Genomic DNA, 14,413 nt, shown 5'->3' with positions numbered 1-14,413 from the left:
ATGCCGATGACTGTGCTTGTGCGGAGGAGGTGTAGATCGAATCAGTGATTCGAGCAATCCATTGAGCTCATACAAACACACAAGTTCTCTACTAATCTGTACCAGGAAGAAATGACGACAATGAGTTACCGGCTAAGTTATCAATTGGAAGAACAATAAACAGTTTTGCGAGTTATCAGTTCTCGCTGTGAGGGACGAAGTACTCGAATAACGATGTGCGTAAAATAACCTCTGAGTTGCCGCTCTCTTACTACCCAGAACTAGCAAGAGGACTTTGGACGTCCATCCACCAGCACGTGGGAAGGACAACTGGGATCGATTGGAGCGGTTACTGAGGTAGCTCTCACTGACGAGGATGAGGTGAAGAGAGAGATTAGTCGACTGTGTGGGAGAGTATGTACATGGTCAGCAAAATATGTTGGCGACAATATGAAAATTCTGAGCAAATTTGGGGAAGTTCTATTCGGTTTCTGTCACAACGAAGCAACTCCAGAATGCAGCAGTGGGTTGATGATCATAATATGACACTACCTGGAATGCTTATGCTGAGATAGCCGGATGCCAGCAGAACCGCGAGCGCTATTTGGAGGTCCGGGATAGGTCTCTAGGAGAGAATTGGTGCAAAGGCAGAGCACGAATAACGCTCAATCTCTCGGGTGTTGTGACGTATCACCTCAGAGTCAGTGTACTTGTGAGGGCAGTAGAGGTAGTCAGCTACACAAGAGAGCACATAGCCTTGTATTGTGGGCAGATTTATGATACCATCCGCGGTCTCGGCGAAAGTTCCTGGACTTGTACAAAGGGAGTTGCCATTTCTGTGGAGGTTTCAGTTAAGGTTCGTGATGCGATAACGTGCCAGGTGAAAACGAATTCTATGAAGACTGCAGTTCTAAGACGGCCAACCTTGAACTATCGCTTCGATTGTTGGAGACTGACATGCGATTTCCTTGTGGAGACGAAACTCCTTGCCATCCGAGCTGAATAGGCGCGAGTTGGGGAAGGATGAAATATTGATCAGCTGGAATGTTGGGACACTCCTCGGGAGAGTATTTTCAGCAAGATTTGCTTCAGAGCTTCGGATGAATCACAGATTATCGAAATTATGATTCGGCGTTGGGAACACAGATATCCTCTGATTATACACAACTATAATATGGCAGGACGTTCCAACTAAAACCTTCCTAGTTTTGATTCCCGAAACACCTCCGCAGTTTCACGAATTCAAAACCATGACGGCCATTGCCCAAGGCGATGATCATAGTCAAAAGAAATGAAGTACTCTACGAGGAATTTACTCTACATTTGCAAGCTGCTCTCCAATTTCGTCGATGTATCATACCACCCGCCGTTCAAATCTTTACACCTTTTCAGCACCACTTGGAACTCGAGTTTGCCCTGGCGAACGAGTTGGTACGCCTTTATTCCTTCTTAGAAACTTGACGCTGTGCTGTTTGGCAAACTTCTCCTGGTTGTTTGCGGTAAACTGCGCTGTGCATGCGTGCAGAAATCCTGCGTCCGCTGTCCCAGCTGAACGCTGAGCGACTTTGCAGGTTGTCACATACGAGCGTCCGAGGCAGAGTCTAAAGTACACTCCTTTCGTGGTTATTCCTCATGAACGCCCAGCCTCAGGCATTTGTGGAGAACCGAAAGGTACTCAAGTCCCGATTTTGCCCATGAGCTGTACTGTAATGACCTTTAATGGGCGCAGTCACGATTCCCCATTCCGAACAAACTCAGAACATACACGCTTGCTCGATTGAAATGATGGTCAGACGAATTGATGTATGAGAGTTCGACGTCGAAAGCATGCTGGTGACACCGGGAATTCACAGTCATTATTTGCATCATCAAGAAGCGAGGTCCCGAACTACGGATTTTGTGCAAGTTGAGTTGTGTTAGAGTACTTAAGCTATATTGTGTGATCTGTCTACTATGCTTTTCCATGATGAATACTTTGGGGTTTCATTCAAGTGAGGAAGAGGTCGAATTCTGTCGTGATTGTACTGTTTTTCAGTTGCTTTTCCTCTCTTAACAAACAATATAAACTCAATGCATTTCGGCGTCACAGTCGTTGTAATCTGGAGTGCAGTGTTATTATTTCTTATACTAGCCACAATTGCTTTTGTGGTGTATCGGAAGGTACGTACTAACCGGCTCTTTGCAGATGAGAGCGAACTGAGTGAAAAGGCCGTCGCGATGGGTCTGCGTCGGCTGACCTTCCACAGTCCTGATGAACGCGAGCGACTATTCGTTCAGTCGGGACATAGACGATGCTGGATAGGTTCCTTCCTACTCGTAGGGTGGTGCGCGGTTCTTATCTGTTCTGGTGTTAACATGGTGTTCTTCGCGATCATCTCGTATTTCCCTGATGTTCTTACAAGCTGGGGTACTGACTGGAATGGTGTCATGGGTCCCTGGCTTTACGTATTCGTTCTCTTCCACGTATTGGCTGCAATAATGATTACGTTCTTCCACGTAATGCGAGTCAATTTTATGTTGCCTGAGGTCAGCATGAGGGAAGCCACGCACGTCCTTATTGAGGAGGAAGTAGACGCCATTGACGAGAGCGATATGGTTGATCCTGGAATGACCGATGATGAAGCTGTTCCTGGTGTCTTGAGGCAGCTCGTCGATGGTTGGAACGACATTAAGAACAAGTATAAGCAAGCTTCGTGCACTACTCTGGTACCTGTTATGGTCGATAAGGAGACCAAGCATCGTGGGTTCGAGTACACCTGTGTACGCTATCTGTACGATGAGGATGACGATCGTTTCCGTCCAGTAGGCGCTGCTGAGAAGACCGCTGATGAAGCTCACGCTTTGCTCAAGGCTGGTGGGTTGACATTCGAAGAGGCCAATGATATGGAGAAGGTTACCGGTCCGAATGCTATCAGGGTTAGGGTACCGGGAATACTCGAGAGCATCTTGGTGGAGTTCTGTGATGTCATATACGTCTTCCAATCCATCGGTGCTTGGTCTTATGTCGCTTTCTCTACTTGGAACATCGGCATCATCTGGTTGGCTATGATGCTTGGTGCTGGTCTCATCCGAGCCTTGTTCATCGTTCGAGTCAGTCAGAAGAAGATCGCTAACATGGCTAAGCTTGAGACTCGTGTGCACGTCCTTAGGGACGGGGAGTGGGTCGAAGTAGGATCCCAGGATGTAGTTCTGGGTGATCTGGTTCGTGTCGAAGAGCAAGATCCACTACCATGCGATGGTATCGTTGTAAGCGGTACTGTCATTGTTAATGAGTCGATGTTGACGGGTGAGCCAATGCCTATCCAGAAGTTCCCTCTTGAGGATCTTCCTGGTGCTTCGGTTGGTCAGAAGAATTGTGCATATGCTGGTAAGTTATTGTGTCTTGCTTTTTCGATAGTTGATCTATTCACTCGTTTTGGGTTGTAGGTACGATCTGTATGCAGTCTACTGGTTCCTTTGACGGCAAGGCTGTGATGTTGTGTACTGCCGTGGGTGCTCTCACGAGCAAGGGTCAACTGGTCCGAATGGTCCTGTTCCCCCAGTCTGTGAGGTAGGTTCTGTCATTCCTTACGTATCCTGGCTGAAGTGTCCATTTCTGTCAGGTTCAAGTATAACGATCAACTGCCAATAATTTATACCATTATGTTCTGTTATGCTATGTTGATAACTGTGCTATATGCCACCCTCACTGATCTGGGATCATGGATTGTTACGGTATTACAGATACTCAACACGATTGCACAGTCTATGAATCCCATGCTCCCAGTGTCGATGGTCATGGGACAATCAGTGTCATCCAAGAGGCTCGAGAGGAACGAGAAGATCGCCTGTTTGCAACCTGGGAGAATACCCGTCGCTGGTAAGATATCCACCATGGTGTTCGACAAGACGGGAACGATTACGAAGGATGGGATGGACTTCGCGGCGGTGATCCCTGTGGACCTGGCATCCGGTGCTTTCCTCGATCGCGTGGTCTTCGACAATGATCTGCCTGTTGGTGACGATACGAACCATCATGTTGTGGCCGAAAAGGTTCCCTTGGTGTTGCAATATGGTTTGGCCTCGTGTCACACTGTCACATCGCTCCGTGATGGTAGTCTAGTGGGTAATCATGTGGATGTTGCTATGTTAACTACTACTGGTTGGTCATTGCCTGATCCTGATTCGGGAAGCAGTGTTATTAGGTCTCCAGCTGGCGTTGCCTCTCATAAGCTGGAGGTTGTGAAAGCTCTTGACTTCGACCACAAACGTATGACCTCAGGCGCGGTTGTCCGTGATTTGGACACCAAGGAAGTTATGGTCATCGTGAAGGGTTCTTATGAGCGAATTCATGCTCTTTCTGTTAAAGATTCTATCCCTGCTGACTTCGTTACAGTCTCTGAGGGATGTGCTGCTGACAACTTCTACACTCTAGCCATGGCCATCAAGACTATGCCGAGTTCGATCTCTGATGAGGAAGTCGTTTCGACAAGTCGCGATGAGCTCGAGGATGGTCTGAGAATGTGTGGTCTGCTGCTATTCCGTAACGAGATGAAGCATGATTCGCCCGCTGCTATTCAAGCTCTCAAGGATGGTAACGTACGTAGTGTCGTGTGTACTGGTGATAACGTATTAACGGGTGTTGCTATTGCTAAGCAATGCCATATTCTTGATGGTGACGCTAAAGAAGGGAGGATACTTATTGGAGATCTGAACAAGGAGATTAATGAGATAGTGTGGTCGGACTCGGACACTGGTGAACGGGGATGCATACCTGTTCCTGGTGTTGATCAGCTAGCTGTCACACAAGGTGCATGGAGATACCTACATTCTCACAGAGAGAAGTTGGAATTCATATGGGAAGACATTTTCGTGTTTGCCCGTATGAAGCCAGAGGATAAGGTTAACGTAACGAAGTACCTTCAGTCTCGTAAGCTTGTTGTTGGTATGTGTGGTGACGGTGGTAACGACTGTGGGGCTCTTCGTGCTGCTCATGCTGGTATGGCCTTATCTGATGCCGAGGCTTCTATGGTATCGCCATTCAGCTCTGGTCGTGATGGGCGCTCCCTCTTTACAGTTGTTGATATGATTCGTGAAGGTCGCGCTTGCCTTACTACTCAGTTGGCCACTTACTCCTTCTTTATTGTCTATGGATATGTGTTAACCTGTATTCGTCTATCCGGTACCATCATTGGTAACATTAACGTCGGCGAATGGGTGTGGTTGACCATGGATATAATGATTGGTGTAATTATGGTATGGACGATGACTTTATCTGGCCCGACTAAGAAGTTGGCCAAGTTCCGCCCTACAGCTTCCTTATTGGGATGGAGAACCATCCTTGCTTGCGCTGTGCCAATTGTCTCCTATTATACCTTCCAGATCATCACATATGCTGTTCTATGGTCTCCCTACAACTCGAGCTGGTATCAATATGTGAACACACTAGACATTGATATCCCTCCTAAAGACTGGATGAAGAAGGGTGATAACTACGACGCTCCTCCTCAAGTGTTCATGTTGTTTACTGTGCTCGTCACACAAGCTTATGTTGCTACGTATGGTGGTCACTTCAGAAAGAACATAGTCTTTAACTGGGCAATCAATATCCTGTATGGTTGTTTCCTCGTTATGATATTCTGTCTGCTATGGGAAGAGCCGAGCGATTTCCCCTGTGTCTATCGTGTCAACTGTGACACAGGATCATCGCTCGAGACCAAAGACATTCCCCTTATCTCGCAGTATTCTGTTGGCGATATTGGTGGTTGTTTCTTGGGTCCCCAAGTTCGCACTTACCAGTTGTCGACTCCCGCAATGGACAGCTGGATTCCCGATCCAGCATATGATTGCAGACCGAATGGTCCGGGTTCCGACATTGCTATTGAGGAGTACCCCTGGTCATCACCTGAGATCTCAACACTTGGTTATGATGGGCCTAACAACGCCTATCCTAGAAGCTATCGCCTTGCGATGACTTGGATACTGGTCGGATATATAGTACTTCAGCATTTATTCGTCCAGTTCGGTTTGCTGGGTCCTGTATCGGCATACCTGAGAAAGCTCCAAATGCGTCGAAATGATAGAGAGGCGGTTGTCGATGAGAAGGAGACGAGTGATTAGGTTCTCCCTCACCGAGAACATGTTCCTTCTTATTCTGAAGCCAAACTTTCTCCTATTTTTTGCTCATATGAATTGAGCCTTTTTCGTGCATCCCTTATGCGGGATTCGCACGCTCTTTACGACACGATTGATCGAGAGACTTAACGGAATAACTCTCTCGGTTTCTAAGTGTCGTCTCATCTCTGTTTACTCGACATTCTTAGCAAGTCTTATTGCGTTTAGAAAAAACCCTTTCAAGAGGAAGTATCTCTACTTCTATCTTGGTCGGGTATTGCTCTGCGACTAGCAGAATGGAGGTCAGTAACATAGCTTATGATCAACACGTGGGTGGTTGTTGAGTCTAGTTAAATGCGATTGGGCTATGGGTAGTAAAGTGTGGCAATATATGTTCGCTTTTCGCAGCTGAGGTCATGAGTTTACGCACTAGTCGTAGTAAGAGTTTATGTACGATTGGGTTAGGAGTGTACATCAACCGATAAGAATTCCGCGAAATTTCCCCCAGGATTTTCGTATTGTCACCAACACATGTGGTTGACCTTTTACCACACTGGAGTAGAATATCATGGAATACGCGTGTAGTTCTGAGTAGTGTTGGTGTTCGAGAAACACTTCATCGACTCTCGATTCGAGAGCCTCGAGTTGTTCTAACATATTTTGAAGACGCGAGATGATTCTCAGGCGATGTTGGTCAACTGGGTGCGTCAGAGAAGTGGGAAAGATGCGCGTCCAAAAAAATGGCGCGCGCCGAATTGGTGACCAGCGTGAAATTAGTAGTGCGCGTAGGCGGGCTAATGATTTCCAAGGTGATTTTCATGGTTTCCAATGCACCCAAAGCTGTGGGTATCATCCCGTCTCTCATTGCAATGTGTAAAATGATCACATATCGGAGTAGGTCCGAGTGCCTCGGTCAGAAGGAGATAAATGAGGTTATATGGTTGTCGCATTCTGCGTATGTCTCCAGTAGAACCTGTCAATCAGATCTCGAGTTTGGCTACTATCGTTGAGCGTGTGACTTGAAGCGTAGTAGGCTCTTTGTCCCCACTCGGTAGTTGACTCCTTTTCAAGTGTTGATCATTGGTCCTCCGGATCTGAACCGCCTTCCAGGATGTCATAATCGTCGAGCGTGTGACTTGAAGCGTAGTAGGCTCTTTGTCCGCATTCATTAGTTGGTTCATTTTTGACTGTTGCTCATTGGTCCTTCGGGTGCGAACCGCCTTTCAGTATATCATAATTAAGCTATTGTCCTCGCTTTCCATTAACTTGGGGCTACCTAAGATAATGAGCTACCATAAGACCCTTGATGGTTGATCGTGGCCGAGTATACTATCGAAAAATGCATCTGGATACTGATGTAATTGCCGCTCAAATCGGTACTGCTGAAAGTCTCAAGGTCGAGCGAGAGCTCTCGGCGTTGTTGGACAGGCACTTACGAGAAATTTCGTGTATGAATGTCAAGTACTATCCGGAATGCGCGAAATTAGATTCAAATTTTTGAGGTCGCGCGGATGTCTACAGTGTGCGGAAAAAACTCACTCGTGTGGTCATGCTGTGTTGAAGCTCAGTGTTAATTGTATCCTAGTATTCGTTCAACCTTCGGCTGTCGAGTGCGTTGGACTCCTATCATGTGTGCATTAGCCGATTATCTCTAAGGTGACCGCAATGCGCGATTCTACCTCCATTGGCCAATACGCGAATGTACATATACGCTCTTTGCAGCATATGTGCTTTTTCAACGGCACCGACTTTCGTGTGGATGTATGGGTTGAAAGATTCTAGGTGCCGGGGTGCAGTATGTACAGAGCCTTTGTGATTCAGTCACAAGTGATATGGTAGTATAAAACTTTTACTTGGGTGTGGGATTCGCGACGGGTTATTATACTGTATAATAACCGTATTACGTATATGTATGATATACGGAGATAGTTTGAAAATTGCTCTGTGTATCGCTTGCTATTCTATCATTGTCAGATCACACCCGCCCATGCAGTATTTATCTTGAATACTGTGAGTACTTTCCGAGAGGCGAAATTTCAGGAGAGGCGTGTATAAACGGGACAAGAACGAGCTCAGTTCATGCAGTACATGGAGTTGGATCGGAAGTCAGAGGTGGGGGAAATAATTTCAGGAACAGGGACTGTCCCCGGGCCCCGGGGGCAAGCCTCGTGAATGTTTATACGAAACTGCTGCAGTTTGCTCAAGGAACGATGTGGACGATACCACGACAGTGATTCCATGGTGGTTTGCACGCAGTAGTAGTCTTTCCTCACCAGTACTGCTAAAATAATACTGTTATCGTCGGCAGTCTTCGCGCTGCTGGCGGCTTATACCGGTGTAGATGAGAACCCTTGCTGTTAGTAGAGAGCGCGTATTAGATGCTCCAAGTACCCGATCGTCTTGTGTGCCACACGACGTGGGCGGAGACGATTTTCGGTCGATCAACTCGTTTTCCCACGAAGTTCATCGACATGCGAGTGTGGAAAGATACGCTCCACCTCAGCGACATGTGTGCGTGAGGAAATTCCGAGGCTGGGAAGTACATCCACTGGGACTGTCTCCATGCCATTCACGTAGTCTTTCGAGTCCCATGCAGCATTACAGAAAGGCACGCCAAAAAATCGCGCCCGCCAGGGGCGAGTTGCTCTGAGCAATAATCTTCTGGAAACCAGAGTTTGGATGCGCACGTGCGCACGTAACGCGGGGCTCATCGATACGAACCGTGTCGCATTTCACGAGCTTGGCTCGGTCGAGAAGACATAGCCCAGTACTCTGGTGGTGAACTCATACCCTAGGGCGCAGAGCAGCTCTCCGCCCTGAGCCGTTAGTTGAGCGACACTTGCTGTCATGATATTCAGACAAGAAACGCCGAGGCAGCCTTCATTATGAGCAACTACATCAGAGCACTGCCAAGCTGGATGGTAGCAGTATCTCTGCTCTCTCACTATAGTGACGACATCATTTTCGATATAACGAGAGTCTCTCGTCGAGAGATTCGACATCGGCAAACTGCTGGCCCATATCGAGGACTGTCTGATGGCTACAAGCATGATAACCTACTCAAGCAAAATGGGTGGAACGCTAGCAGCAGCAGTGTACCACCGACACATCGGCCAAAAGTTGAGGGAAGAGTTCAGAAAGGGAATCCAAGTGAAGTACATTATCATCAAGCTCGCAAATTATGATGAAAACCTCAGCATCAAGGCAGCCAGACACATGACGATGTTCCGCGACCGCCGCAAGTTGTGGCCCGCAACCGGGCTTGGGATGGCATTGCGATCATGGCAAGAACAACAACGTAAAGAAAGGATGTGTTCATATTATCGGGATAAATCTGTCATCAACAGGAAACGAGTCTGGCGTGCACTCTTGATTGCCCCAACTGCTCTCTAAGTTCTCATTCTGGTGCTTGAGTGCCACTGCTGATAATGCTTTTCGTTGTAAACTCCATGGACTAAAGGCACAAGTGGCAGCGTTGGCGCTCACTTAGCGAGAAAGCTAGTGGGGAGAACATTACATTACCAGCCCTTTTAGATGCTGCTGGATATCCTCGTCTCATTTTCTTTAGGTTCAGCGGTCCGAGTTACTTGGACGATCTGCATCTGGTGCTTATTACCTGCAGCTGGTTACCTACTAGTTGCTAAACCCCGCTTTCTTGCTATCGCGAGTGTAGGTCACGCAATCGCTTCGACATCGAATTGACCCCTGCCTTGGAATCCAATTGGAGTCCAATCATAGCCAGACATAGCAACACCTTAGAGAAGACTGGAAAGTACGCGGCTGTAGGGATGTTTGGATGTTAAAGAACGCTCGGCGGGCATCTCATAAGTGGATAGAAAGCAGGTTAGTTTATCCTGTTTTTCGAGCGACATCCCAAAGAGGGTGGTCTTTCGGCGCCCTCATGTTCATCATGAACACGAACAGTTCATGGAGGCTGGTGAAACCTCAGCTCCAGATATGGTGTGGTCCACAGTGAGACCGACACAAAGGGCGTGTCCTTTGAGATGAAGGGAACGCGTCCAGAGCCACGAACAACTCGAGTGACATCATGGTCTCATAATTCCGTTGTAGATTGTTTCTGATAGTTGTATTCGTGTCTATTTTGTGTGCGTGAGTCGGGCGACGGAATCGGCTTAGTTTAAAATGCCAGCAGAAAATGCGAATGCTGCAGCACCTCGGGTGGTTTACGTCAAAGAACCCCCGGACTCGACTTTCTGTTGCGGCTGCACCTTCACCTTCGCGCTTCAAGTGTTCGCAGCAATGGACTTGGTATTCGGCCTGATCGGTCTCGTCACTACAGCACTTCAAGGCATTCAGGTAGGTGCTAGTTGTCTGTGTGGAGATCAGCTCTTCCATGATAGGCTTCTCAAGTATCCAGTTATGCCGACTATTACGGCGGACCGATACATGCGGTTCTGATGATGGACTCCACGAATGATGCGGCGTATACTATTCAGGTGAGATCCTCATACCTTCGTTATCGTTTCGTGCTATATTGCACTTTCAGGCAGCCAACTCGGGTCTGACAGCATCGACGGTTATTATGGCCGGTCTAGGACTGCTTGGCGTGTATCAACAGAAGTGCGTGGGGCATCGATTCGCGTCCATCACAGATGATCGTTGATCTGTAGCCGATCGTCATTGTTATTGTTGTTGTGATAAAATTTACTCCGAAGGCATTCCGTTATTCTTTTCGTACATACACCATTAGAATGAATCCTAGGCTTCTTCGGGAGTTCTGATATGGTGAAACGTATTTTATTGTGGTCTCTGCTTCAGTCCTCTGTATGTGAGGATATACGCCTACTCGTGTGTAGTGCGGGTGCTTGTCCTCGGCTTGCTCACACTTACCTCGCTGCTGTGGATGAATACAATCCTCAGCACTCAGGTTGATGTACTGGTCAGTTTCATTGAACAGTTACCACTGGTAAGGGGTCAGATCCATTCTCATCTGGAATTATTTTCTCGATAGTTCGAATACTTCAAGGAAGCGGATATTCCATTCAGCATCAACGGCAGCACTATCGCTTCTCGTACGTTCTACTGCTCCCCGAATGAATTATTCCCATTGATTGCTACTTAGTTTTCGGCTACATCTGCGGCTTCTTACTCGTGTTGTCTCTGGCATGTGAGCTTTGCTTCCGATGCTTTGTGGCGTGGATAGGCCTGAGGTGTGCCGCTTGTATTGAGGTGAGCCTCTTAATCCGGGCCCAATGTATGCCAGTCGATCCAAATGTCTCAGGCACCAGCTCCTGTCGAGGCTCCTGCCCAACCACGCGACCAGGGCGGAGACAATGTGACGCTGACAATACCAACAACAGGACAGCCTGGCGAACCGATACGTCTGGTGGGTGTTCATGAGCAGCTGTGCGGGGACTAATTCCTTCACACCTCAGGTTGTCGACGGTCAATCCATAACACTAGCAGCGCCAACTGCCGATTCGTCACCTAGCGACAATGGAGGGCTTCGTCGGGTAGGGGACGATTACATGAGCTTGTTTCTCGCTATTGATCCTCCTCAGCGATAATGGTCGAGAGCAGATGCTTCAACAGAGAGATTTACTCGAAACCTTATACTTTTGGCCTCTCAAGGTTGCGTTGGTACAGTGCACCATGTGATGATGGATGCTCATGAATAGATTTCATAACATCGGAGTGGACGGTCTGTTCCAGAAGAACTTGACCATTTCCAGTGGAGGATGCCGTTTCTAGGGCTTCCTTCTCCTAACTAGAGACAAGTCGGTCCTTCTCAAATCGCTGAGTTTGTGTAAAAACTGTATTGCATACGGTCACTTCGCGCGAGTGGAAGAGGTTGGGGCCGATGAGACAGAGAGAGGCCAGATAAGCAACAATTAAATTCACCATGGCAAATTTGACTGATTATCAAGCTCTGTGAGCTCATTCTTCTCCGCCCATACGATTGCATCGTCACACAACACAGGTATCCCGTTCGATACCGCTAAGACAGGATATCTCTTCAACTTATATTATGCCCTTGATTCACAGTTGGTAGATATTACATATATGGAGAGTAGAGAAACCGGAAACTTTTGCTAAAAGAGTCAGGAAGAACTCAACTTTCTTTCCATATCTTTTTTCCTACCAACCAACTTTATCCAAGAATGAATCATTCAGAATGATTGTTTCGGATTGAGATCCTGATGACGAAATTACCACCTTTTGGCTAAGAAAAAAACCTATTTTACGATTTAACTTCTACTCATCATCAACAGTGACTCATCTTCTATAGCATTAACAACTAGGAATTCAACACTCTTGAGGAAATCCAAGCCACATAGGCTGATAGCGCTAACCAAGTATGGATGGTCGTAGGGAACAACGAGAAAACCGTAGACAGTTTGATACCGACATAACTCGAAGAACATCTACTTGCCCTTACTGACGTTAAACTTGAAGAAGCAGATATCGCCGTCGAGAACTTCATAGTTCTTCCCATTCTGATGCAACTTACCCGCTGCTTTCACCTGAACAGAGGGGGGTATCCTTCTATTGAGGATGAGTTCATTGAGGTGCGGTAAAGCGAGACTTACGGCATTCTCATCGCCGAGTTCCCGAATGTCTTCATACCGGTAGGTCTCAGCACAAATGAATCCACGCTCCATATCTGAGAATAATATGAAGCCCTTGTTAGCAGCCGCATTAGTTACCAGTGTGAATAACTCCGGCGGCTTGAGGAGCCTTAGTGCCCTTCTGGATAGTCCAACACCGGACTTCATCGGGGCCGCAGGTGAAGAAGTGAATAAGATCCAAATAGTCGTACCTGAAAAGTACACGATGGGCAAGCAGTGTAGGAAGATATGTACATGGCCATCTACACGTCTTAGTAACAATATGGAAATTGTGAGGGAAATTTTGGGCAGTTCTCATCGGCTTCTGTACACTTCTACTATAACTCGTATATGAGCTTCTATATTTAGTGAGGAAGCTCGTGAGGTACGCTGAGGAAAGCGGATATTCATTCCAACACTGCGACGAACGAGCACTGTGGGATATGTCATACCCAGTCTTAATGATCTTATCGATCATAGATTTCTTGGCACCAGTTTTCTCAAGGTAGGCTTTCTTATCCTCCTCCGAGTCACCTACGACCAGGAATCATGTCGGAGGCTCTTCACTTGCCGCAACTTACCACATTCTTGGTACTCCATCTCAAAGGCAGCAGAATATGGAATAATAGGGCCACCACCATTGGCGTCAACCCACTCCTTGATCTTGGGTAACCACTTGTTCTTCTGACGCACGAAGTCCCTCTCGCTCATATTGACGAGATACACAGTTGGCTTGGTGGTCAAGAACTGATACCTGAGTCATCGGGGAGTCTACGAGAACGGAGAAGGTAAATTCACCACTACTTGTTGACAATTTCCACTTCCTTGGAAGTCCAGTCGGGACAGAGTCTCAGAGGCTTGCCACTTTCTAATATCTGCTGGCACTTCACGAGAGCATCATATCTAGGAAAAAAACATGAAAATGACAGCAGCAATGAGGATACATTACTCCTCCTTGAGCTCCTTCATTTTCTTATTCTGTTCAGCTTTCTTAGCGTACTCGGCCGCACGACTCGTGGCGTGGGCCAGATCCTTGAAGATGAGCTCTGACTGAATAATCTGCAGATCCCGAACGGGGTCAACCTAAGGAGAAATAAAACTGTTCACCCATCGTGAAATTAACCAACTCGCTTACCTCTCCTTCCGTATGAACGATATCATCGTCAGTGAAAGCTCTGCATACATGATAAATGCCATCAACGGACTGGATGTTCGACAAGAAGGCATTTCCGAGACCCTATTAAATTTCAGATAAAACGACAAATGGTCGAGGTGCGCAGTCTTACCTCCCCCTCGTGGGCATTGGGCACGAGGCCAGCGATATCCCAAATTCGCAAGACGGCCGCGATGGTGCTCTTGGGCTTGAAAGTAGCAGATAACCAATCCATCCTGAGGATGCATATAGAGTGAAGGGAACTCTTTATTATCGTCATTACTACCTATCATCAGGGACATTGACAACAGCCTCATGAGGGTCGATGGTGCAGAAGGGGAAGTTTTCAGCTGGGATCGAACACTGGGAACAGACACTTAGAGAAGAGAGCTGATAAAGTCACTATTGGTATTACCTTAGTGAGGACGTTGAAAGTCGTAGATTTGCCAACATTCGGCAGTCCGACGAGACCCATACGAAGGGTGTTCCCAGGTCGACCAAATTTGACCTTTTTCACTTCTTCTACCTTCTTCTTGGGAGCCATGGTTAACGCGGATGAGAGCTGATGGGATCAAACTGATGCTCTGGAGCATTCGACGAGCCCGAGAGATATGCACGG

At 47.3% G+C, this 14,413-nt stretch overlaps 4 protein-coding genes across 4 annotated transcripts; 2 read left to right on the top strand and 2 right to left on the bottom strand.

Moving 5' to 3' along the window:
• Nucleotides 1-1,945: 1,945 nt before the first annotated feature.
• Pmar_PMAR015411 (Cation-transporting ATPase, putative) lies at nucleotides 1,946-6,367 on the top strand (the record flags this gene model as incomplete). The annotated part of the gene is made up of 4 exons (XM_002787070.1): nucleotides 1,946-1,970; nucleotides 2,111-3,346; nucleotides 3,406-3,529; nucleotides 3,582-6,367. 4 exons carry the CDS (start codon nucleotides 1,946-1,948, stop codon nucleotides 6,076-6,078), a joined length of 3,882 nt encoding a protein of 1,293 aa, XP_002787116.1. The 3' UTR covers nucleotides 6,079-6,367.
• A 3,848-nt stretch (nucleotides 6,368-10,215) lies between these two features.
• Pmar_PMAR015410 (hypothetical protein) lies at nucleotides 10,216-11,652 on the top strand (the record flags this gene model as incomplete). Its single annotated transcript, XM_002787069.1, has 9 exons — nucleotides 10,216-10,389; nucleotides 10,434-10,529; nucleotides 10,580-10,653; nucleotides 10,852-10,999; nucleotides 11,045-11,105; nucleotides 11,156-11,262; nucleotides 11,315-11,419; nucleotides 11,469-11,546; nucleotides 11,595-11,652. The coding sequence occupies 9 exons, from the start codon at nucleotides 10,216-10,218 to the stop codon at nucleotides 11,598-11,600; spliced, it is 849 nt and encodes a 282-aa protein (XP_002787115.1). The 3' UTR covers nucleotides 11,601-11,652.
• Nucleotides 11,653-12,458: 806 nt separating this feature from the next.
• Nucleotides 12,459-14,338, bottom strand: Pmar_PMAR015409 (GTP-binding protein, putative; the record flags this gene model as incomplete). The annotated part of the gene is made up of 11 exons (XM_002787068.1): nucleotides 12,459-12,557; nucleotides 12,624-12,697; nucleotides 12,741-12,853; nucleotides 13,094-13,175; nucleotides 13,223-13,395; nucleotides 13,446-13,544; nucleotides 13,591-13,724; nucleotides 13,777-13,878; nucleotides 13,928-14,030; nucleotides 14,081-14,157; nucleotides 14,210-14,338. 11 exons carry the CDS (start codon nucleotides 14,336-14,338, stop codon nucleotides 12,459-12,461), a joined length of 1,185 nt encoding a protein of 394 aa, XP_002787114.1.
• A 2-nt stretch (nucleotides 14,339-14,340) lies between these two features.
• Pmar_PMAR015408 (hypothetical protein) lies at nucleotides 14,341-14,413 on the bottom strand (the record flags this gene model as incomplete). The annotated part of the gene is made up of 1 exon (XM_002787067.1): nucleotides 14,341-14,413. A coding segment is annotated over one exon (73 nt), but the record flags the coding sequence as incomplete, so codon positions are not given.

This window comes from Perkinsus marinus, assembly GCF_000006405.1.
Source record: "Perkinsus marinus ATCC 50983 genomic scaffold scf_1104296930404, whole genome shotgun sequence".
Lineage (NCBI taxonomy): Eukaryota > Perkinsozoa > Perkinsida > Perkinsidae > Perkinsus > Perkinsus marinus.
This window is presented reverse-complemented; position numbering and strand designations above follow the sequence as displayed.